This window comes from Ochotona curzoniae, unplaced genomic scaffold, assembly GCF_017591425.1.
Source record: "Ochotona curzoniae isolate NIBS_2020 unplaced genomic scaffold, NIBS_Ocur_1.0 contig_2469, whole genome shotgun sequence".
NCBI lineage: Eukaryota > Metazoa > Chordata > Mammalia > Lagomorpha > Ochotonidae > Ochotona > Ochotona curzoniae.
Genome location: NW_024465471.1, coordinates 457510 through 479901, shown reverse-complemented (window position 1 = coordinate 479901; position 22392 = coordinate 457510). Strand labels below are relative to the sequence as shown.

Here is a 22392-nt window from a genome sequence, read left to right as displayed (position 1 = left end):
CCCCAGCAGCCCCTTTCATGCAATGGGAGTTGGGGAGTGGGTGGTCCAAAAGGGGCATGAGTCCAGGTCAGGAGACCAGCTATGCTCCCCGGGAGGGATCCTGCACCCCTGGGGGCACTCAGGAGGCCAAGGCCAGGCCTCGGGACGCTTCAGCGGGCACAGGCATGCCCATAAAAATACCGTGGCCAGCAGGGCTGCAATCTGCCATCTGGGCCCTGGGCCTTCCTTGCCCCGAGGCCGGGGCCAGCTAGTTGCGTCCTGGAATCCCTGCCCCCTCTGCCTCGTCTCGCCTGGGCTGGTAGGTCACAGTCCCCTGGCGCCTTCCTAGCAGGGATGGTGGGAAAGGTCGGACCGAGGCCAGTCCTCAGGACAAAGAAATATGACACCGGGCCTGGGGAACCCGGCGCCAACGTGAGGACTTGGGAGTGGCAGCCGGAAGGCACCTCCTTCCGAGACCCCTGTCCCCGGGCGTCGCCTATGCCTCGCCGTCCGCGCCCCTCTAGGAAGGCCCGGGACCGGGCGTCTGAGACGGGCAGGGAAGGGTTTGGCGGAGGGTCCACGCGCGAGGGAGCAGGGCGCGGCCCGGAGCACGTCGCATTTGGTGCCGGGCAGGTGGCCTCCTGGGCCAGGTGCGGGCTGGCGAGGGGGCAATCCGCTGTCCCGGTCCACTCCCTTCTCCACTGCGGAGCCCAGGTCCTCAGGGCCGACGCCAGGCCGAGCCTCCTCGGCCGGGGTTCCCTGGCGGGGAGCGCTCCGTCTGCGACACTGTCGGTCGGGGGACAACTGGGAGCGGGAAGGGGGGGTACCCGTTTGGAGCTGCAGGAGGGGAGCACCGAGGGAGTCCCTGGCCCGCGCGCCGGGGGGTCGGCGGCCAGGCGGGGCGGGGGCGGGGCGGGGCCGGGGGCCGGGAGGTGATCTCACTCCCCTCCCCCTCCCCCGTGCGCGCCCGCCCCGCCCCGCCCCCGCCCCGCCGCCGCCGCCGCAGCGGCATCGGCCTCGCAGACGCGCTCGGGCGGCGAGTCCGAGGCCGGCGTGCGCGGAGGCTGGGCGGCCAAGCCCGAGCGGCGGCTGCAGCGCAGGTAAGGCGGCCCCACCAGCCGCGCCGCCGGGGCTGCGACCGCGGCTCCTACCCGCCGCGTCCCCAGCCCCATCCCTGGCCCGGGCGGGGGCCGGGAGGGAGCACCGCACGGCCGTGCGGGTGGTTCCGGGCGGCTGCCCTGGAGCCCCACCCATGCCGGCACGTAGACTTTGGGCACCGAGGACGGGAGCGGGGCGGGGTAGGAAGGCCGGGGGCCGGAGCCCCGTAGGTGAGAGGGAGCCCGGGCGGTGCCCTTAGTACGGACCTGGGAGGGTCCTGAGACATGCAGGCGGGCGGTCAGACAGGGTTTGGGTGCCCAGGTAGGGCAGAACACGGCGTGTCCCCAAAGGTGTGCGCGCGCCTAGCAGAAGGGAGGCGAGAACGCGTCCAAACGCCTCACACCGGCCGCTGTGGGGTGTGGCCCTGGGCGTGGTTGCCCCTAGCTCCCAGAACCGGGCCCTGTTTTGCCTGGCAATCCGGGTCCCAACGTGGCGGAGAGAAACGGGACTAACCTGCCCTAGCATTGGGGGGAGGGGAGGGAACCGAATGGGGCGCTGGCTGCTCCTCCAGCCCGAATGCGGAGGGCTTTGTTCGGTTGCTTTCCAAATTCCAGCCGGGGCACCCCCACCCCCCCCCCCGGCCCCTGTTGCAGGGCCAGACTCGGGCCGCGGGAGCGCCCGAGGCCCCACAGCCCTACCAAGACTCCCGGAGCGTCTCCGGGACAGGGTAGAGGCCGGTTGGGGCACCGACTGGCGTGCAGCTGCAGGACGTGAGCCTTGCCTGCACGGTGGAGGTGAGCCGAGGGTCTCACTGGCTCAGGGCCAGGACCTTCAGGACAGCAAGATTGCTTGGGGCCCTGGCCCTGTCTCACTGCGGGTCTCCCTGTCCCTAGCACTTAGATGAGGGCTTCAGCCTCTAGTCCCTCCTTCCTAGGGCAGTTGATTGGCAGGGCTGACAGGGGACACCCAGCACAGGCTCCGCTTGCCCCAGGGAGGTGCTGCAGCCTGGCACATCCCTGTAGGTGCGTGCCCTACTTCTGGCTGACGCCACCCAGAGGGCAGGGGCTTCTGGACAAGCCAGGGCTATCTCTGCTGACTCATGTGGCTGTGACAGTGACTGGGTCCAGCCAGACCTTCCGCCTGTGGCCACTGCAATGGTCCCCTGTTGGGTGGCTGTGCTGAGGGCATTCTACTTGGCCTGCTGGGACTCCCCCTGCCCAGCCCTTCAGCTGGCAAAACACCCCAGCAGCGTCAGCACCTGTGAGCCGTGCGGCTGCCACTCCTTCAGGCTCCTGCTGTTGCCACATGGCGAGTTCCTGGCAGGGTCGGAGCAGGACCCTGCCCACCTCCCTGGCTACAGCCCCAGTGTCTTTCCGTGCTTGTTAGGGTGGGTAGGTGATGCTGCCAGGAAAGCGTCTCGAGTTACCACAGCAAAGAACAAAAGAAATTAAGCAGTGCTGGTGATCTGGCCACCCACAGGGAAGCGCTGGCGGCCTCCCTGCTTCGCTACAAGTCTCCTCAAGAGGCTCCTCCCTCAGTGCCGCCTTAGCCCCCTGCAGAGCCCCAGGGGGTGGGGCTGTGCCCAGCAGCCTGCGGGTGGGTTGCCATTCACTGGGGGCACGTGTATCTGCACCCTGTTCGTTCTCCTGGGGTAGGTCTGGAGTCGGTTTTATTTATTTATTTATTTACTTATTTCTATGTGAAGGGGAAAGGAAGACAGCGTGAATGATGGTCTTGGACCAGTGTACTCCAGTTAGCCAGATGCCCTGATTGGCATTCTCTCCACTCCCTCACCCATGCTATTGATTCCTGTGGCAGGTGCCTTCCTTGGCATGCACTTGGCCCCAAGACTGGCAGGGGAGGGGCAGAACAGGCAGTTTTGCCTGCTGCCATATTGCCTATTTCCTAATGACAGTTGCCCTAGCTTTTTCAGACTGTCACATGAGGCGCATACTCACTGATTGTTAAGTTTCCTTTCAAGACACACAGTCCCCGCCCAGTCAGTGAGGGTGCTGTGGCCTGGTGCTGCAGCTCAGTCTGGCTATTTAGGCCATGGCCTGCAGCACCAGCGAGCCCCGCCAAGGTCTGGGAGAAAAGGTGGGGTTGCGGAGAGGATGCCGGGGTGGGGATGCCAGCCAAGCGTGCGATGGGAACAACAGGAGAGGCAGCTGTTCCGAATTCCCACTTTGGGATCCAAAGCTGGTGGCCACCTGCCCTGCCCCTGCCCACTTGTCTGTCTGTCTGTCTGTCTGTCTCTCTCTTTCTGTCTGTTTCTCTTGTACTCTCACTTCTGGTGACTTGCCTCATGCTGCACATCCCCTTTGTTGGCATTGTTCCTGTTAACTGCCCCCCTCCTCTCCCACAGGGGTGACCTGTTATGCGAGTGGGGTGCCGGTGCCCCACCCTTCCCGCATGCAGAGCTACTTCACTCTGCTTCCCCCTTTTAGTGTCTGAGCTTTTCCCCTATTGCCTGAAGCCCTTCCCTTTCTAGAGGCCTCCCACAAAGCAGCAAGCCCCAACACTGGGTGTGTGTGTGTGTGTGTATGAGAGAGAGACCATTTTCTCCTTCCTGGGGCTCCACACTCCAGGTGGGGACCTGGAGAATGGAGGGGATACCTGGCAGCCAGCAACGGGAAGTAGCCTGTGTGGCTAGGCTGCCACCAGATATCAACAGGGTCTTTGTGGCTTCCTAAGGACTGTGGCTGGAAGGAAAGGAGAGAGCTGGGGGAGGGGCCAGGCTGATGGCCTTTCTAGAAGCTTTTCTTTGTCCAGTGCCCCTCACCCAAGGCCTCAGGAGTTCACCTTGGCCCTTTCCAGGTTGGAAAGCCACAGAGGAGGCCCAGCCCGGCTCTGGTCACAAACCCAGTAGGGCAGCAGCTGTGTCAGCTGGGGCTTGGGTGGGGCAGGAGCATGGCACGCTCCATGCACTTGTCCATGTTCATGGTGCTAAAGTGTGGCAGGCTCCTATCTAAAGCACCAGGTGATGTAAGGAGAAGACAAACTGGTTGAGATTTGCATGGGAGGGCTGGCAGGCTGGGGCGTGTGTGTGTGCGCGCACACACACATATCTTGTAGCATTCTTATTTGCATGTGTGTGGAGTACATATCTGGTTGCACATGTGCACATGCTGGAAAGAGTGTGGGTACACATGTGGGTCCTCCCCATGACCACGTGGAGCCCTCAAATGCCCCAGCAGGACCAGTGTTGGGAAGGGGTGGGGCCAAGGGCGGTGGTTGCTTTCCTTGGGATGGAGGCCAGCCAGGCCTGTGGCTGCAGTGCAGGATCACGGCCTCGGCCCCCTCCCCAGCCGCCTTTCTTCATGCTTTAGGAATGCCAAGGCCTTGTGGAGCACAGAGGCAGCATTGTCTGCCCTAGGCTTCCTGTGTCCTTCTTGCCCTTGGCGAGTGGGGAGCCTGTCCGGGACTGAGCTGTTTCCAGGCCCCCAACACACTTTCACCAGGTGTCCTGGATGGATGGGTATGGCTGGCACACCTCAAGATGAGGGCCCGCGTTGGCTGCAGGTTCTGCAGCTTTGCTCCTCCAGCTCTGTAGGTCTGTTTCCGGAAGCCCCTCACAGATGTTGCTCACTGTCATTGACTCATTGGCGAAGCCCCTGTGCCACCCACTACTTTCTCAGGCTCTGGGAAGCCCGACGCCTCCGCTCGCTGCCTTCCATCTGCCCTGAGTACAGCAGAGCAGCCCTTGCACTCCTTGAGCTCTGACTGCATTGAAGGGCCTTCTAGGAGGCCTGTGGGCTCAAGAAAGGGGTCTGAGTGAACTGGGGGTGGGGGAGGCTTAACCCAGCCCAGCCGTCTGCAAGCAAAGGAATTGGCCTTCCGTGCAGGCATGGTCTGTAGCCAGGCTCCTGTTGTGACCTGAGACCTAGGACGTGCCGTTGGTCACATCCCACTTCTACGTGCTCTGCGTCCAAAGGGTGTATTCCCTTCTTGCCCCCATTGCCTACCATCTGCTTGGCAAATAGGCTCTGAGGGGAGGGGTGGCTTTAGGAACCTCAGGATCTTGTCTTGAACCTCACCTGTAGTGAGCACCAGTGCCAGCGTTGCAACTCAAAACACTATGGCGTCTTTTTCTGAGCCTCAGTTTCCTCACCTGACCCCGCCTGTGGAGAAGCGCTTGGGGAGTCCCTCGGGTGTGCTGTGCTCTGGTCGCGAATGCACTCAGTGCAGTGTGGTGGGCCAGGGTAACGCTGTGCTCCCACTCGCAAAGGCCCAGGTGTTCCCCCCACCGCTCAAGGAGAATGTGCCCAAGAAGAATGCACCGGGCAGGTGAGCTGGCTGGGTTGCCTTGGAGACCAGAGTGCCAGGTGGGCACAGGGAGGGGTGAGGCGGGAAGCACCCTTTAGGGCCTCCAGCTACCCTGGAGGCTGTCTCCAGGAGCTTCCTTCCTGCATTACTGAAGTAATCCAATCAACTCCCCGTAAGCCTCTCCTGCCAGCAGAGAGAGCTGAGCTGTGCTCCATCACCATGGAAACCTGCCAGCCCGGGTAGAGGGCGGGGAAGAGGGCAAGGAAAGGCCTTTAAGGGATGCAGTGCAAGGGTGCAGGTGACTTCCACACTGCCACACCCCCTAACGGGCACAAAGAGCCCCTCCCACACTGCCTTCTAGTGCCCGACATTCCCGGCAGAGACAGTGCAGCAGCACCTGATCGTTCTCGGGTTGGAGAAGGCTCTTGGGCAGGACCTGGGAGCTGGTGGCGCCTATGCCATTTGCGGGCTCCACGACCTCCCTGGCTCCTCCCCAGAGCCTACTTCGGTGGCAAAGCAGAGAGCCCTGCATGGAGCCCCCTCAGTGCCAAATGGACCTGCCCCTGCTCTCCCATCCTTGGGCCCCTGGGCTGCTGCTGTGCCCTGTGTCCCTGCCTGCTTGGTGTATGTATGTGTGTCTATACATATATGTGTATTTGTGTATGTCTGCATGTGTGTGTGTATGAGTCCCATGTACTTGGTGAGGATGAATTTGGGGCTGGACCCACCTGCATGCAGTTCGCCTTTGTACACAGCCAGCCACGCGAACACACCCATACCCACACATGCTCGTGGTGATGCTTGTGGATGCGTGTGCACCTCTCACTCCCTGCCCCCCCTCCATGGGGCGGCTGTTAATTTTACAAGGATCCGCTGGGATCTTCTAGCGGCTTCTCCCCCTCCACCCCTCCCTCTCTCTGCAGGGTTTCCACCTGCTCCCTGGCATGCTGGGGTATGCCAGCAGTGGGCCATTCATCTTGTTTTACAACCATTGCCTGGCAGCAGTGCCACAAGTGGGCAGGGACTTGCTGCTGCTGCTGCGGGACTTCGTCTCCCTCCAGGTCCCTCTGCCCTGCTCCTCCATCCAACCTTGAGTCCAAGCCTCCAAACGCCCCCTGGGCTTGTCTATACCCTTCTCCCACCCTTCACAGCCCCTCGTGTGGTACACCACTTGGGGACGGGGTGCTGTGACAGTGGGTGCACTTCCGGGGGCCCAGCCCTCATGGGTCGCAGGCAAGCTTGCTGTTGCCGCTCTGCTTTGTGTCCCTCCCCTTTTCTGTGGTGCCTGGGCTCTGCTCTCCCTAGCAGCTCCGTCTGGGCGCCCTTTGTTTCCTCTGCCCCTTCTCTCGCCCCACTGCTCAGCTTCTCTTGCAGCTCCTCCTGCCTCCTTTCTCACCCTGTCTGTCACCTTTGGCAGACCTGTCTCTGGCTCCATCTGTAGCTCCTTTGCCCTTGGTGATGCTGACGGGCGGTGCGGGGGGGGGGGGGGTGCTGCTGAGCTGACAATCTTAGCTGCTTGCTCTGTCATTGCCTGAGGGGTGGGCAGAGATTAGAGGCATCGCAGCACTGGGAGGAGCGGAGGGGGAGCCCCTCCCAGCTGTCAGGGATTTCTCAGCCTTCTGTTGTCTTCCTGCCTGTCACCGAGTACCCAGGGTGGAGCCAAGTTGCATGCCAAATACCAGCAGGCTGCATGTGAAGCTAGAGGCAGTTGGATGGGACAGAGGAGGGGACTGGAGGGTTGGAACTATTGCATGTCCCCTGTGGGTACATGTGGGACACCGTTCTGGGAAGCTAGACTTGGAGGATACATGGAGGAGCCAGTACCACAGGCTGACACACAGCCCTCAAGCTTCCTCTCTGGAGGAGCATCCTTCCCCCAGCAGCCCCTTACTGCACTTTCCCTCCCCTCCTCCTCTCCCTTTTGCTTGCCCAGGCTCCCAAGGCTACTGCTTGATCGCCTGCTCTCTGATCTCAGTCCCCTACTGCTTCCTACAGGCCTTGAAGTCTGGCCCCTGGGGACCACTTGCTCACACTGGCTCTGGGGGGAGGGGGACCATGCAACCTAGCTCCAGTGGTGGAAAGTGGTCCTGACTCCCTGCTCCCAGGGCCCAGGTGGCCTGCTGCATGGCCATGCTTCCCAGGTCACCCCTGGCACACAGTGGTCTGAGCATCCCGCTTGGTTCCCTTCTGACAGATCTGAGGCCACTGCACCTATTCTGTTGATGTTTTGCCTGGAGGCTCAACTCCACACTGTGACAAGGGCAGCAGGGGTGGTCATCAGTTTAACCCTGAAGACCCAGGAAAATACTCATAAACTAGTACTGCCAGACACTCCGTAAGGGACACTGGGGAAATGTCCCCGAGCATTCCGTGACCCCTGTCCTAACCACTGCTGGCTTAGAGCATCTTTCCAGGCCACAATCACCTCTCTTATACCCAAGGGTACTCAGGGCAACAGGGATATGCTGGCCTCCTTCCTTCCATCTTCCTTCTACTGAGTCCTGATGGCTGGCTTCCCTCCCCCTTTTTTCCTTTCAGTGAATTTGTTCTCTGGAGCACATCCATCTTGGGGCCATTTACTTACTCATCTCTCCACCCCTTGCAAAGCCTTTCTATCAGCATTTTAGCTCTGCACCGCACCTAGGGGTCAGTTAGCTCTGTTCTGCATATGTGTGTGCACATAGTTGGGTGTTCACGCAGAGGTAGAAGACACAAGGGATTTTTAGCACACAGCTAGCAGACGTGCTACATCACACGCCTCATGATGGCTGCACGCACACACATTCCCATGGACACCTGCTCACAGTCAAATCCAGACACACATGGTAACAGTACACACCGAGTGCCCTGTGGCAAGCACAGAGGAGCTGATGGGGGCAACAAGTTGGTGCTGAGGAGGCAGCTGGCAGGGAGAGTGTGCACAACAGGGAGGTGATGAAAGGCAACCTGCAAGAGCAGTCTCAGCCAGGTTTCTGCCTCCATGGTGGGGTGGGGTGGTGGAGGCAGGGCTAGCAAAACTGGCCAGTTGTGGGCGGATCTGTGGGTGGAGCCAGGAGCTTGGGTTCGCCCAGATGTTAGTCACTAACATCCATTCCTCTTTCTCCACTCTTCCCTTCCCTTCTCCCCTTTCCCAGTGCCTCCACCTGCAGCTCCCGCCCCAAGCCACCCATCAGCCCTTTCCCTCCGGTGAGAGCCTGAACGAAACCAGACCTTCTGTGCTGTGCCAAGCCACTGGCACTGCCGGAAAAATGATCGTGGCGCTGCGGTATGTGTGGCCTCTCTTGCTATGCAGCCCCTGTCTGCTCATCCAGATCCCCAAGGAATGTGAGTAGCTGATGGCAGTCTCAGCACCTCCCTTTACTGCTGAGCTGGTCCACTCTTTATCTTCTTCCACCTTACCTTCTCCCCATTCTGCAATCTCTCCCTCCTTTCCTGGGATTTAGGGTGGGCTGGAGGGACCCAGGAGGTTTTGGATGCACAGGGTGTGTCAGCACCATGGACAGTGGTTGGGCACAAGCCCTGAGGCGTTTCAGTACCGTGGACAGCGGCATCAGCTGCGCTCTTGGTCTTGGCCCTCTTTCACCTGTCCTCTGCCAGTCCCACCAAGGGTGTGTCAGGCACAGAGTGGGCGTGTTTTCAGGCCTCAGCCAGCTCTTGCAGAGGCTTCTATTCAAGTTTGTCTGCCCTTAGTTTTAAAAGATTTATTTATTTTTTTATTGGAAAGTCATACAGAGAGGAGGAGAGACAGAGAGGAAGATCTCCCCTCTGATGATTTACTCCCCAAGCGGCCACAATGGCTGTAGCTGAGCCAATCTGAAGCCAGGAGCCAGGAGCATCTTCCGGGTCTCCCACACGGGTGCAGGGTCCCAAGGCTTTGGGCCGTCCTCGACTGCTTTCCCAGGCCACAGGCAGGGAGCTGGATGGGAAGTGGAGCCCCCGGGATCAGAACCGGCACCCATATGGGATCCCAGAACATGTAAGATGAGGACTTTAGCTGCTAGGCTGTTGTGCTGGGCACTTGCCTGCCCTTCTGACATGTGATCCCACCTTCGACCATTTGTAACTCCATGTTTAAACTGAGACAGGAACAAATACATGGGTGTAGTCTGGTATCCTTCCAGATGCTTCTGGATAATTATTTGGTGCAAATGTGGTGGTGGAACTGCAGGAGCATGTATCTGGGTTTCTAGGGTTTGTGGGAGGTCAATGGTAGGTATGGGTGTTTGGAGGAGATTAAGCTTGAGTATTTGTGTTTACTTGTGAGTCCCATACACTGTATTCGTATGTGTGATTGTATGTGGTTATGATTGATTGAGGGGATATTTGTGACTCTGATTTCTGATACAGAGAAATGTATGCATGCAATATTGCTTTTAATTACTGGTCTGTATATTTGTGAATGAGGCTGTCAGCACATGGCAGGTATTGTTACTGCAATGGCATTTTCTCTTACATATGAAAGACTGGAAACCCACTGTTCTAACAGATCCTGGTGGGCCTTGTCAGCACATTTCACAGGGTGTCATGGGGTGAGGGAGACTGAGTGCCCAGAAGAAACTTATGCCAGGATGTGAACTTGGGAGGCACTTACCATGCTGGGGGAAGACAGTCAGCATTTAGAGGAAGTGAAAAGGGGCTAACAGGACAAACACTGAGGATGCCCCCATAAACACAGCTTGGATGGGCCCAGTGCGGTGGCCTAGCGACTAAAGTCCTCGCCTTGAACGTGCCAGGATCCCATATGGGCGCCGGTTCTAATCCAGGCAGCTCTACTTCCCATCCAGCTCCCTGCCTGTGGCCTGGGAAAGCAGTCGAGGACGGCCTAAAACTTTGGGACCCTGCACCCGCGTGGGAGACCCAGAAGAGGCTCCTGGCTTCGGATCGGCATAGTATCGGCCATTGCGCTCACTTGGGGAGTGAATCATTGGACGGAAGATCTTCCTCTCTGTCTTTCCTCTCTGTATATCCGCCTTTCCAATAAAAATAAAATAAATCTTAAAAAAAAAAAAAACACACAGCATGGAGATCTGTAGTCACCCACTGCTGGTAGGCAGATCTCCACATGCGACCAAACGCCACACAAACAGAAATAACAGTACACGTGTGAAGGCTTTTTAAAATTTATGTATTTATTTGAAGGTCAGAGTGACACAGATGGGGAGAGACAGATCTTTCATCCACTGGTTCACTCCCCGATACCTGTGGAGGTCAAGAGTTGAATACAGATCACGCCAAAGTGAAGAACCTAGAACCCTAGCCACATGTCCCGTGTGGGATGGCAGGAACCCGAGGACTTGGGTCATCATCCATTGCCTCTCAGACTAGGTGTTTAGGATGAACCTGGATCAGAAGTATAGAGTAGCTAGGACTCGAACCAGGTTCTCTGCTATGAAATGTGGGTGACCTAAGATGTGGCTTAACCTGCTACAACACAATATTTGCCCCCAAATGAAGTTTTTATTTATTATTTTAAATTTTATTTATTTATTTATATTGGAAAGTCAGACTTACAGAGGGAAGGAGAGACAGAGAGAAAGAGCTTTCTGCTTGTTCACTCCTCAAGTGGCTGCAATGGCTGGAGCTGAGCTGATCTGAAGCCAGAAGCTTCTTCCAGGTCTCCCACATGGGTGCAGGGTCCCAAGGCTTTGGGTCATCCTCCACTGCTTTCCCAGGCCACAAGCAGGGAGCTGGATGGGAAGTGGAGCAGCCGGGATATGAACTGGCACCCATATGGGATCCCAGCGCATGCAAGGCAAGGACTTTAGCCACTAGGCTAGCACACTGGGCCCAAGGTACAGAATTTCTTTTTTTTTTTTTAAGATTTATTTAATTTTTTTTACAAAGCCAGATATACAGAGAGGAGGAGAGACAGGAAGATCTTCCATCTGATAATTCACTCCCCAAGTGAGCACAATGGCCTGTGCTGAGCCAATCTGAAGCTGGGAACCAGCAATTTGTTCCGGGTCTCCAACATGCTGCAGGGTCCTGAGGCATTGGGCCATCCTCCACTGCTTTCCCAGGCCACAAGCAGGGAGCTGGATGGGAAGTGGAGCTGCCTGGATTAGAGCCGGTGCCCATATGGGATCCTGGAGCGTTCAGGGCGAGGACTTCAGCCACTAGGCCACGCCACCGGGCCCCAAGATACAGAATTTCTATCTGTTGGTTTATTCCCCAAGTGCTGGACCAGGGTAAAACCAAGAACTTCTTCCAATCTCTCATGTGGGTGACAGGGGCCCAAGGACTTGGGCCATCTTCCACCTGCTTTTCCCAGGTGCATTAGCAGGGAGTTGGAACAGAAGTAGAGCAGGTGGGACTCCAACGGGCACACTTATGGGATGCTGGCATGTCAGATGACAGCTTTACTCGCTATGTCACAGTGCCAATTCCCCAAATGAAGTTTTTAAACCCAGACATAGTCATCCACACACAGAGCAGTGGGTGTCCAACACAGTACTCCTAGGGGAAAAGGAAACACGCAGAACGAAGCCTGCAGGTGGAGTCAGGCAAAACACAGCCACGTAGCCACAGCCACTGTGGCAGCACATCCCAGGCCATCCCCAGGAGTGTCCCCAGGCTGACTTGTCTCCCATCCCTCTGCAAGGCAATCAGTGCTTTTCAGGGGCTGCCTTTCTACCAGAGGCACCGGTGAGCCAGCACAGCAGAGCATCTGTAAGTGTCAGGGGCAGGGAAGAATTACACGAAGACTGTAAGTTGGGGAGGGAGGAGTAGGCAAGAGCCCACAGTGGTTCCCAGGCTGCCTGGGACATCAACCAGCACTGACTGGTGGTCCTGGTGTGGTCCAGGGACTAGCCAGGCAGCTCCCCATAGGAAGCGTCCTTCCCATCCTTTCTCTCACTGTTCCCCCTTTGTCTGCTTTCTGCTTCTTCCACTCAGTTGGTTTTCTGTGTCATTCTGGCTCCAGCAGCCAGCCTGGCCCCTCCCCAGCCCCTTCCCTGGCCCCTCCCCAGCCCCTTCCCTGCCACTTCGTCCCCCGGGAGCCCCCCACCTCCCTTCCTGGACCCTTATACTGAGGTCGTCTGCTGAGACAAAGCTGTCAACAGTAGCCCGTCAGTCCCCTCCCCCTTCTTCCTCCTTCTCTGGCCTCTGTAGGGCTGAATCCCAGGGCTGGGGCTGGCACTCTGGCCTCGGCCCCAGGGAGGGGGAGGGATGCCTGAGAGGAAGAAGGGTGGGGCAGGGGGTGGTCTGTGTCTTGAAAACTCCCATGCAGAGGCCCTTTGGGAGGGCCTGGAGCAGGAGGGGAGGAGAGGAGGGCTCTGCACACTGGGCCTGGGTAATTGAAAACAACGAGCTTCTTAATTGGATTAGGAGTGGGCAGGGCGCCCTGGCTTCAGGCAAGGGGCAGGGGCCGTTCCGTAGGCCCTTCCGGAGCAGTTTTTTGTTGTTGTTATTGTTGTTGTTGTGTTTTTTTTTCTTACCCTTTCCCTGCTCTCCGGGGCCTTCTGCGGCTCCCCTGGCCTGGCCTGACTTCTGTGGCTCCCCCGGGTCCCTGGCCTAACCCGGGGGAGCCATGTTAGTCCATCCTGGGTCTCTTGCTGCGTTTGTGCATGGGCCCCGCCCAGGCTGCCTGTCACCACCTCTCTCTTCTCTCCCTGGCTGCCTGGATGGCTCAGATGAAGGATACCGTGGTAAGTTGTGGCAGGGGGAGGCTATATGTCAGAAGGCCAAGGCCATGCAGGCGTCGGGCCCATCCTAGGTCCTCTCAACTGTGTGGTACTCTTTGTGTGGCCTCTCTCACCTGCTTTTGTTTTAGTCACCTGTTTGCCAGGATCCCTAACTGGCTCTGTATCCTTTTCTCCTTCCGCCCCCACTTTCCAACCCCACAAGCTTCTGTTTAGTTCTTTCCCTTCCCACGACGGGATGGGGTAGGGGCTATGAGGCTAGCCAGATGCTTCCTTCACCACTGCTTTTCCCTACTGTGTCCCCAGTCATGGAGCCACCAGTCATCACCGAACAGTCTCCACGACGCCTGGTCGTCTTCCCCACAGATGACATCAGCCTCAAGTGTGAAGCCAGTGGCAAACCAGAAGTGGAGTGAGTGACCTTTGCCCTTTGACAAGCCCCCCCAGCTTCCAGCTCTTATGACTCCGTGGCCCCCTAACTTCTGAGTCGAGGTTGCAGACCTCCCTCATGGCACTGAGTCTTTGTCTTGTCCTGGAACTACTGGCTGCTGTCAGTTCTGCAAGCCAGTGCCTACTCCAGGTGCCAAGGTATTTTGCGCACACAGGTTCCGCTGGACACGGGATGGTGTCCACTTCAAGCCCGAGGAGGAACTGGGAGTGACTGTGTACCAGGCGCCCCACTCTGGCTCCTTCACCATCATGGGCAACAACAGCAACTTCCCCCAGCGCTTCCAGGGCGTCTATCGCTGTTTTGCCAGCAACAAGCTGGGCACAGCCATGTCGCACGAGATCCAGCTCATGGCCGAGGGTATGTCGCTGCAGGGGGTGCGCACGGGGAGCTGCTGTTCCCCAACAGGTGCACTGCCGGCCCTCACCCAGCCATGCCTGCTCTCTGTTCAGCTCTCACCATTTTCCTTTTGGTGCCCTGTCTGGTGCTCACCTGGGGCAGCGGTGGGGGGCTTGCAACAGGTGACCCGCCTCAGTGCTCATTTGCCCCCTCCCGCCTCTGCCCCACTCACTGCTCTGTCCCTGTTTCCTGCCCCATCGCTCCCAGGCCTGTGTGTGCCCATGACCCACCTTTTCTGTTGACCCCGCTGCTTTCCCCTCTTGTCTTCAACTCAGACCTCGTTTGGCTAGCTCCCTCTCTCCGTCCTGATCTTGGGCTGGGTCTTTTTCTGAGCAGCCCTTTCCCTGGGGTTTTCCCACCATGCTCCATCCTCCCTGAGCTTTCTGCCTCCCATAACAACCCCTCTGGTTACCCTGGGAACCGTTGCCATAGTTTCCATGTCAGGATGATGGAAGGGTCTGTGGCTCCCAGGCTGTCCCTCCCCCACTGCTGCACCTCAGCCTCCCCTCCTCAGCTTTTCTTTGGGGAGAAGCATGGCGGCTTAACCCTTGCCGGCCACTTGGCCTCCAGCTTCCTGCCCTCCCCTGCCTGCGTGCTGCCTTGCTCAGGACGGAGTCAGCCCCTCTGTCTCTTCCAGGGGCCCCTAAGTGGCCAAAGGAGAACGTGAAACCCGTGGAGGTGGAGGAAGGCGAATCGGTCGTGTTGCCCTGCAACCCCCCGCCCAGTGCCGAGCCACTGCGGATCTATTGGATGAACAGCAGTGGGTGCCAGCGAGGGCTGCTGTGTGGGCTTGGGGTGCCGGAGCTGGGAGGGCCGTCCCCTGGGGGAGCCCCTGACCTCTGCTCCATGTGTCATGCGCAGAGATCCTCCACATCAGACAGGACGAGCGGGTGACAATGGGCCAGAACGGCAACCTCTACTTTGCCAACGTGATCACCTCAGACAACCACTCTGACTATATCTGCAATGCCCACTTCCCTGGCACCCGGACCATCATTCAGAAGGAGCCCATTGACCTCCGCGTCAAGGCCAGTGAGTCCCCTGCAGCTGTGACCCACGTACCATCTGATCACAGAGCTCACTTGCTTCCCGTGTCCACCTTTCCCCGGCCCCTCCCAGCCAGGCGGTGAGGGCACACGTGGGGCCCTCCCCTTAGCACAAGGAAACACAAGTTTAGGGGCTCATCGGGGGACTCCCCGGCGCTAGCTCTGTGACTGCAAAAGGAGGGAGGAGTGAGCCAGGCCACCCACACTCTCTCTCCTGGCAGCCAACAGCATGATCGACAGGAAGCCACGCCTTCTCTTCCCCACCAACTCCAGCAGCCGCCTGGTGGCCTTGCAGGGTCAGCCCTTGGTGCTGGAGTGCATCGCAGAGGGCTTGTGAGTTGGCTTGCCCGGGGCACTGACGGGCCAGTCTGGGGCCGCCCGTGCGAAGGGGTGCATGACTTCTCTCCCCTCTTCTTCCACGGACAGCCCCACACCCAGCATCAAGTGGCTACGGCCCAGCAGCCCCATGCCGACTGACCGCGTCACCTACCAGAACCACAATAAGACCCTGCAGCTGCTGAATGTGGGTGAAGAGGATGACGGCGAGTACCACTGCCTGGCTGAGAACTCGCTGGGCGCTGCCCGGCATGCCTACTATGTCACCGTAGAGGGTATGGGGCCTCCTGTGGCTGCCCACCCTCCCTGGCACACCTACTGCCTAGCCCTGGGAGAAAGGGAGCCTTGGGCTCAGCACCTCTCCCTTCTTTGTAGCTGCTCCCTACTGGCTGCACCAGCCCCAGAGCCATTTGTATGGGCCAGGAGAGACCGTCCGCCTGGACTGCCAAGTTCAGGGCAGGCCCCAGCCGGAAGTCACCTGGAGAATTAACGGGATCCCTGTGAATGGTGAGCAGGGCTGCACGGAGAGGCACCACGGTGCTGGGAGGAAGAGGAAGGTGAGGAGGGGCACCTGAGCTCATGACGCCCCACCTGCTCTTACACAGATCTGCCTGGGGACCAGAAATACCGGATCCAGCATGGCGCCCTCATTCTAAGCAATGCCCAGCCTAGTGACACCATGGTGACACAGTGTGAGGCCCGCAACCGGCACGGGGTCCTGCTGGCCAATGCCTACATCTATGTAGTCCGTGAGTGACCGCCAGGACAGCTACCCAGGATGGGTGGGAATGGCGGAGGCGCAGCCCGGATGCCACTGGTGCTAGCCTGAGGGCTTGTTCAGGAGGCTTTGGGAAGAGGCGGGCCATACGCTGGGGCCCCAGCACTCATGTACACTTAGATGGTATGGCGCTGCATGGGTGAGTTGTGCTTCTCTGACCATGGTGGCCCCAAGGCCTGGCCCATTTCCTGACCCTGTTCCTCCCCTAGAGCTGCCAGCCCGCATTCTGACCAGGGACAACCAGACATACATGGCCGTGGAGGGCAGCACTGCCCACCTGCTCTGCAAGGCCTTCGGAGCCCCTGTGCCCAGCATCCAGTGGTGAGGGGCTCCCACAGTCCTGGGAGCTGGAGAGGGGGCGGTGCCTGGGCTGGGTGGCGGTGCCGGGCTGCCCATCCCCTGCCCCGTGCTCTCCCCAGGCTGGATGACGAAGGCGCAACAGTGCTTCAGGATGAACGCTTCTTTCCCTACGCCAACGGCACTCTGGGTATCCGGGACCTCCAGGCCAATGACACCGGCCGTTACTTCTGCCAGGCTGCCAATGACCAGAACAACGTGAGCATCGTGGCAAACCTGCAGGTCAAAGGTGAGGCAGTGCCTGCAGTGCCAGCAGGGTCAGGCTCTGGCCAACATCACAGTGACGCCTTGCCCCTTCCTTGCCCTCAGAAGCAACCCAGATTACGCAGGGGCCCCGCAGTACAATCGAGAAGAAAGGCGCCAAGGTGACATTCACGTGTCAGGCTTCCTTCGACCCTTCCTTGCAGCTCCACATCAACTGGCGTGGGGACGGGCGAGACCTCCAGGAGCTGGGGGACAGTGACAAGTGAGGGCCCCAGCACAGCCTGGGCTTGGTGGAAGGGACCCAGTGGGGAAAGCAGCATACCCACACTGGAAGCCCTTGATGGGGGAGGTTCTACAAAAGGAGGAGAGGGTGGTGAGAAGGGTGGGGGAGAGGAGCCCACATGGCAAGGGAGCAGCTGGCATGCTGAGAGCCAAGAGACAAATGGACCCTCCATAGGTACTTCCTCGAGGAGGGGCGCCTGGTCATCTACAGCCTGGACTACAGCGACCAGGGCAACTACAGCTGTGTGGCCAGTACGGAGCTGGATGAGGTGGAAAGCAGAGCACAGCTGCTGGTGGTAGGTAAGTACACACATGTGTGCGCTGCGGATGTGGTCTGGGAGGGGCAGGTTGAGGCACGCTCTGCAGGGCCCACACTCTGCACCTGCTTGGCCACTAGGGAGCCCGGGGCCAGTGCCTCGGCTGGAGCTGTCTGATCAGCACCTGCTGAAGCAGAGCCAGGTGCGCCTGTCCTGGAGCCCAGCTGAAGACCACAACGCCCCCATTGAGAGTAAGACGCCCTGCCAGCACACCCTCTTCCTGGCTTCCCCCTTCTTCAAGAGACTGGGCACCAGGGTGCCCATATTGTTGGGGCATGCATGTGTGTTCAAGGTTCCTTATGGAGAGCTGGGGTTCCCTCTCCCTGAGCCTTACCCTTTCCCTTAAACCCCCCGGTCACTCCATTGCTGCCTCGCTTCCTGGCAGAGTATGACATTGAATTTGAGGACAAGGAAATGGCACCAGGCAAATGGCACAGCCTGGGCAAGGTGCCCGGGAACCAGACATCGACCACCCTCAAGCTGTCACCCTACGTCCACTACACCTTTAGGGTCACTGCCATCAACAAATACGGCCCTGGGGAGCCGAGCCTGCCTTCCGAGACTATAGTCACACCACAAGCAGGTGAGATGCAGGCATGCCTGGAAGGGGCCTATGTCCCAGGCTTTCATCCCAAAGCCTCCTGGACAAAGCTTGGATGGGAGACTGCCATGCTCATGCATCAATACACTCCTTGCAGCCCCGGAGAAAAACCCTGTGGACGTGCAGGGCGAAGGCAATGAGACCAACAACATGATCATCACGTGGAAGGTGAGGGTCGTAGGCCAGGCCTCCACTGGTGGCTGCTGCGCTGTGCTTTTTATGAACGGGGCAGTGGTGTGAGACACAGGGGAGCTAGGTCACAGAGGCTGGGTACCCTCAGGGGATGCGGGCGAAGGGGCGCAGCTTCCTCTTCTGCTGTTTCTTGCAGCCGCTGCGGTGGATGGACTGGAATGCGCCCCAGCTTCAGTACCGCGTGCAGTGGCGCCCTGTGGGGACGGAGGGGGCCTGGCATGAGCAAATCGTGAGCGACCCCATCCTGGTGGTAGCCAACACGTCCACCTTTGTGCCATATGAGATCAAAGTCCAGGCTGTCAACAGCCAGGGCAAGGGCCCGGAGCCCCAGGTCGTCATTGGCTACTCGGGCGAGGACTGTGAGTACCAGGGCTGCCCGTTCCTGGGGCTGAGCCCACTTGACATCGTTGTAGGCAAATGCTTCACCTATTCCCCCCACAACAACCACCCCCACCTCCAGAAGCAACTGTGTGCAAACCTCAGTATAATGATGGCCTGTGACCTGCTGGGCCATGTGCGATCGGTCCTAGAGAACGCCTGCCTGCCTCATGCATCTTAGCCTGGCTTCTGGATCTGAGACAAGTGCCTGCTCCTGCCGCTCCCTTACTTGCATTGGGGACCGGTTAACTTTGCTCTTGGTTCCCCTGTGTCTAACAAACAGCCTGTAGAGACCCTGGCACTATGCCGACAGCCTATCCCTCACCCAAGCACCCCAGCCCACAGAGCAGCCTGGTTGTCAGCTCACTGGCTGTTTGCAGACCCACAGGTGAGCCCAGAACTGGAAGAAGTGCAGATCATCAACTCGAGCACTGTGCTGGTCAGCTGGTTGCCTGTGGACCTGGCCCAGGTCAAAGGCCACCTCCGGGGCTACAACGTAAGAGTTCAAGGCAGGGGATCCAGGGAATGGCTCTCCAGGGTGGCATAGTGCTGCCACCTGCCCGTGGCTCTCCTGCAAGCCCTGGGGTTGCAAGGAGAGTGTTTCTGCTGGTTGCCTTCCTCCCGGTGAGGTGTCCCATGCACCATGCAGGTGACCTACTGGTGGACGAGTAGTCAGAGGAAGCAAAGCAAGAGGCACGTGCAGAAAGGCCATGTCGTGGTGCCCGCAAACGTCACCAGCGCCATCCTCAGTGGCCTGCGACCCTTCAGCTCCTATGAACTGGAGGTGCAGGCTTTCAACGGGCGGGGATTGGGCCCTGCCAGCACACGCACATTCAATACCCCAGAGGGAGGTGAGTGTGGCTCCCCACCTCCAGCCTCAGCCCTCCGCCCTGCACGTGGGCAAGGACTGGTGCACGTCTCTGCCCACAGTGCCCGGCCACCCTGAGGCGCTGCACCTAGAGTGCCAGTCGGACACCAGCCTGCTGCTGCACTGGAAGCCGCCACTCAGCCACAACGGCGTGCTCACTGGCTATACGCTCTCCTACCACCCCCGTGCGTGCTGCAGGGGCAGGGGGCAGGGGTGTGGGTGGCCAAGCAGGCTAGCAGCCTAAGCCAACCTAGCTATCCCCACAGTGGGCAACGGGGGTCAGGAACAGCTGTCTTTTCACCTCCCGGATCCTGAGCTTCGCGCCCACAACCTGACCAACCTGAGCCCCAAGCTGCAGTACCGCTTCCAGCTGCAGGCCACCACCAGGGAGGGGCCTGGTGAAGCCATCGTGCGGGACGGAGGCACCACGGTGTCTGGTGAGCTGGGGGCTCTATGCTCTATGGGCTGATGAGAGGGCTCAGGCTGCTTGCAAACCACCCCCCTCTGTGGCTCCTGCACACCCCCACCCCCCAGGAACCCCGGACTTTGTCAACATCTCAGCTATGGCGGGCGAGAACTACAGTGTGATCTCCTGGACCCCCAAGGAAGGCCAGTGTAACTTCGGCTTCCGCATTCTGTTCAAAGCCTTGGGCGGTGAGCACAAAGGGGTCCCTAGCGGGGCAGGATACATGTTCTAGAGAGGTGGGTCTCCCGGTCACCCCACTGCTGTGCTGTCACCTGTACAGATGGGAAGGGAGACGCCTCCCCACCACCGCAGTATGTAAGCTACAACCAAAGCTCGTACACGCAGTGGAACCTGCAGCCTGACACCCACTACGAGATCCACCTGTTCAAAGAGAAGACGCTCCTGCACCAGATGGCCGTGAAGACCAATGGCACGGGTGAGGCCCCACCCCCACACAGCCAGCAGAGGCCAGCATGGGGGGTGTGGTGGCGCAGCGGCTCCTCATGCCCCGCCCGCCATTGCCTCAGGCCGTGTGAGACTGCCTCCCGCGGGCTTCGCCACTGAGGGCTGGTTCATCGGCTTCATCAGCGCCATCATTCTGCTCTTCCTCATCCTTGTCATCCTGTGCTTCATCAAGCGCAGCAAAGGCGGCAAGTACTCAGGTACCCGCTGGGCTGGGGACCAGTGCCGCCAAGACAGGGGGCGGAGGGCGCGGGAGCGCGGCCTGCCAGGGCGAGAGAGATACCGGGCTGCCCTGTGTGCCCACAGTGAAAGATAAGGAGGACACGCAGGTGGATTCTGAGGCCCGGCCAATGAAAGACGAGACCTTTGGCGAGTACAGGTGAGCGAGCAGCCCTGCAGGCACGGCCTGGCTGCAGCTTCCCTTGCCTGTCTGACTCTGTGCCTCTGTTTTCTATGCTGCGGATGACCTCAGGTCCCTGGAGAGGTAAGGCAGTGCATGCTTGGGGCAGGCAACACTGGACGCTTGCTGCTCCAGGGCTCCCCTTGGCTGGCTGAGCAGATGGTGCCTCCAGCTGAGCTTGGCTGCCATCCTACTCACATACTCCCCATCCGTCTGCCCTGCAGTGACAACGAGGAGAAGGCCTTTGGCAGCAGCCAGCCATCCCTGAACGGAGACATCAAAGCCCTGGGCAGTGACGACAGCCTGGCTGATTACGGAGGCAGCGTGGACGTGCAGTTCAATGAAGACGGCTCCTTCATCGGTCAGTACAGCGGCAAGAAGGAGAAGGAAGCGGCAGGGGGCAATGACAGCTCAGGGGCCGCATCCCCCATCAATCCCGCTGTGACCCTCGAGTAAACAGGCTTGGCTCACCGCACAATCACAGGTGCAGGACAACTGGAGGCCACTGTGCGCACCCTTCCGCAGGGCCTGGCTTGTGCCCCAGACCTTGCGATTCTCTCTCCCTCTCTCTCTGCTTCCTCCCCTCTATAGCAGGCCCGTGTGAAGCTTGAGTTGGGGCAGAGGAGAGGAACTCACTGTCTCAATCCCCTTCTTACCACCTGCTCCCCCACTTGATTGCCAAAACCCAGCTGCACCCCATCCTGGGCACATGCTGCTTTGGGTGCTGCTCTGCTCATCTACTTGGGGGGAGGAAGGAAGGTGGTGAGAGGCACCTCTGAGATGCTGATCGGGCAGGGGCGGGCGTGCTGCTGTCTCTGTGGCAGTGCCCTCCCCTCCCCCAGCCGTTCTCCGGCCAGCCTGCTTGGGACTGAGGACAGAATTTGGTGTCCCCACCATCTGTTCCCTTTGCTTTGCCATCTCCTCGGCTCCAGGCGAGCCGAGGACTGCTTACGGGTGCGCAGGGGGCCATCTGGAGATCCCAGGGACCCCACTCTTGCAGTGTCACACACAGGTGCATGCCCCAGCCGCTGCTGGCTTTCACAGCTCCACACACACGCTGCCTTCAGTGCCCACCAGACACCGTGCAAGTGGCCTCTAGCGCCGCTGGGCACGGAGCGGGTACACGTCTTCCGGTGTCTCCTGCCCAGTGCCTCAGCCACCGGCCACACCACAGCCCAGGACAGCAGCCCCGCGCCTTGCCTTCCCCCGCCCCCACCCGGCGTCCTTCCTGCACCTTGGGAATGTAAATACACCGTGACTTTGAAAGTGTGTACCTTGGCCCTTCCCCCACATGCCCCTAGTGCGTAGGCAGATGTCTGAGTCTCTAGCTGGTTTCTAGGATTTAGAGCAATTAGCTTTGATGATCCCATCCCAGGAAAATTGAAAGCAGACACAGAACAAGGAGAGATTGTTTCTCCCAGCTCGGCTATGCCCCTGTCCGTATGCCTTCGCTTGGTCTGTTCAGAGCCCTCCACAGAAAACAGAAGTCTCTATATATGTACAGACATATCAGAACTATAACAGGCGAATAAAAATCTGCAGCTGCATGGGCTCTCACTCCTTTCCCAGGCGCCTGTCTCTGGACCTCTCTCCCAGTGCAGTAGCAGCTCCCCGCTTGGCTACCCCTGGGCCTGGCTGTGGTTGCACTGTGGCAGACCTCGGGCCAATCTGTCCGGACAGACCAGGAAGGAGGGGTGTGCCTGTGACCTTGATCTCCAGCTGTGACAGTATAAGCCACTAAGTCGTCCACTCTGAGAACAGCCTCACTCCAGCACTCTAAAACAGCACTGCGCCTGGCACCTGCTCTTGCCTCCCTGGTTGGGTTTGGTTTTGAATGAACACTTTTGTTTTCAATGATCTTTACATGGTTGGTTA

The 22392-nt window shown here is 59.2% G+C and overlaps 1 protein-coding gene across 3 annotated transcripts; it reads left to right on the top strand.

Moving 5' to 3' along the window:
• The first annotated feature begins 969 nt into the window (after positions 1 to 969).
• On the top strand, positions 970 to 22070 carry L1CAM (L1 cell adhesion molecule). 3 transcript variants are annotated; one of them, XM_040974700.1, is made up of 29 exons: positions 970 to 1079; positions 8478 to 8667; positions 12975 to 12989; positions 13290 to 13395; positions 13589 to 13791; positions 14468 to 14590; positions 14692 to 14862; positions 15098 to 15209; positions 15303 to 15487; positions 15588 to 15719; positions 15818 to 15961; positions 16200 to 16311; positions 16410 to 16576; positions 16657 to 16813; positions 17009 to 17133; positions 17231 to 17341; positions 17536 to 17733; positions 17849 to 17919; positions 18080 to 18302; positions 18702 to 18817; positions 18971 to 19172; positions 19252 to 19374; positions 19456 to 19626; positions 19724 to 19843; positions 19936 to 20091; positions 20183 to 20317; positions 20424 to 20496; positions 20590 to 20601; positions 20742 to 22070. In XM_040974700.1, exons 2-29 carry the CDS (start codon positions 8592 to 8594, stop codon positions 20971 to 20973), a joined length of 3771 nt encoding a protein of 1256 aa, XP_040830634.1. In that variant the 5' UTR covers positions 970 to 1079; positions 8478 to 8591; the 3' UTR covers positions 20974 to 22070. The 3 variants fall into 3 exon arrangements, with proteins under 3 accessions (XP_040830634.1, XP_040830635.1, XP_040830636.1); XM_040974701.1 differs by lacking the exons at positions 970 to 1079; positions 20590 to 20601; XM_040974702.1 differs by lacking the exons at positions 970 to 1079; positions 12975 to 12989; positions 20590 to 20601.
• The last annotated feature ends 322 nt before the right edge of the window (positions 22071 to 22392 follow it).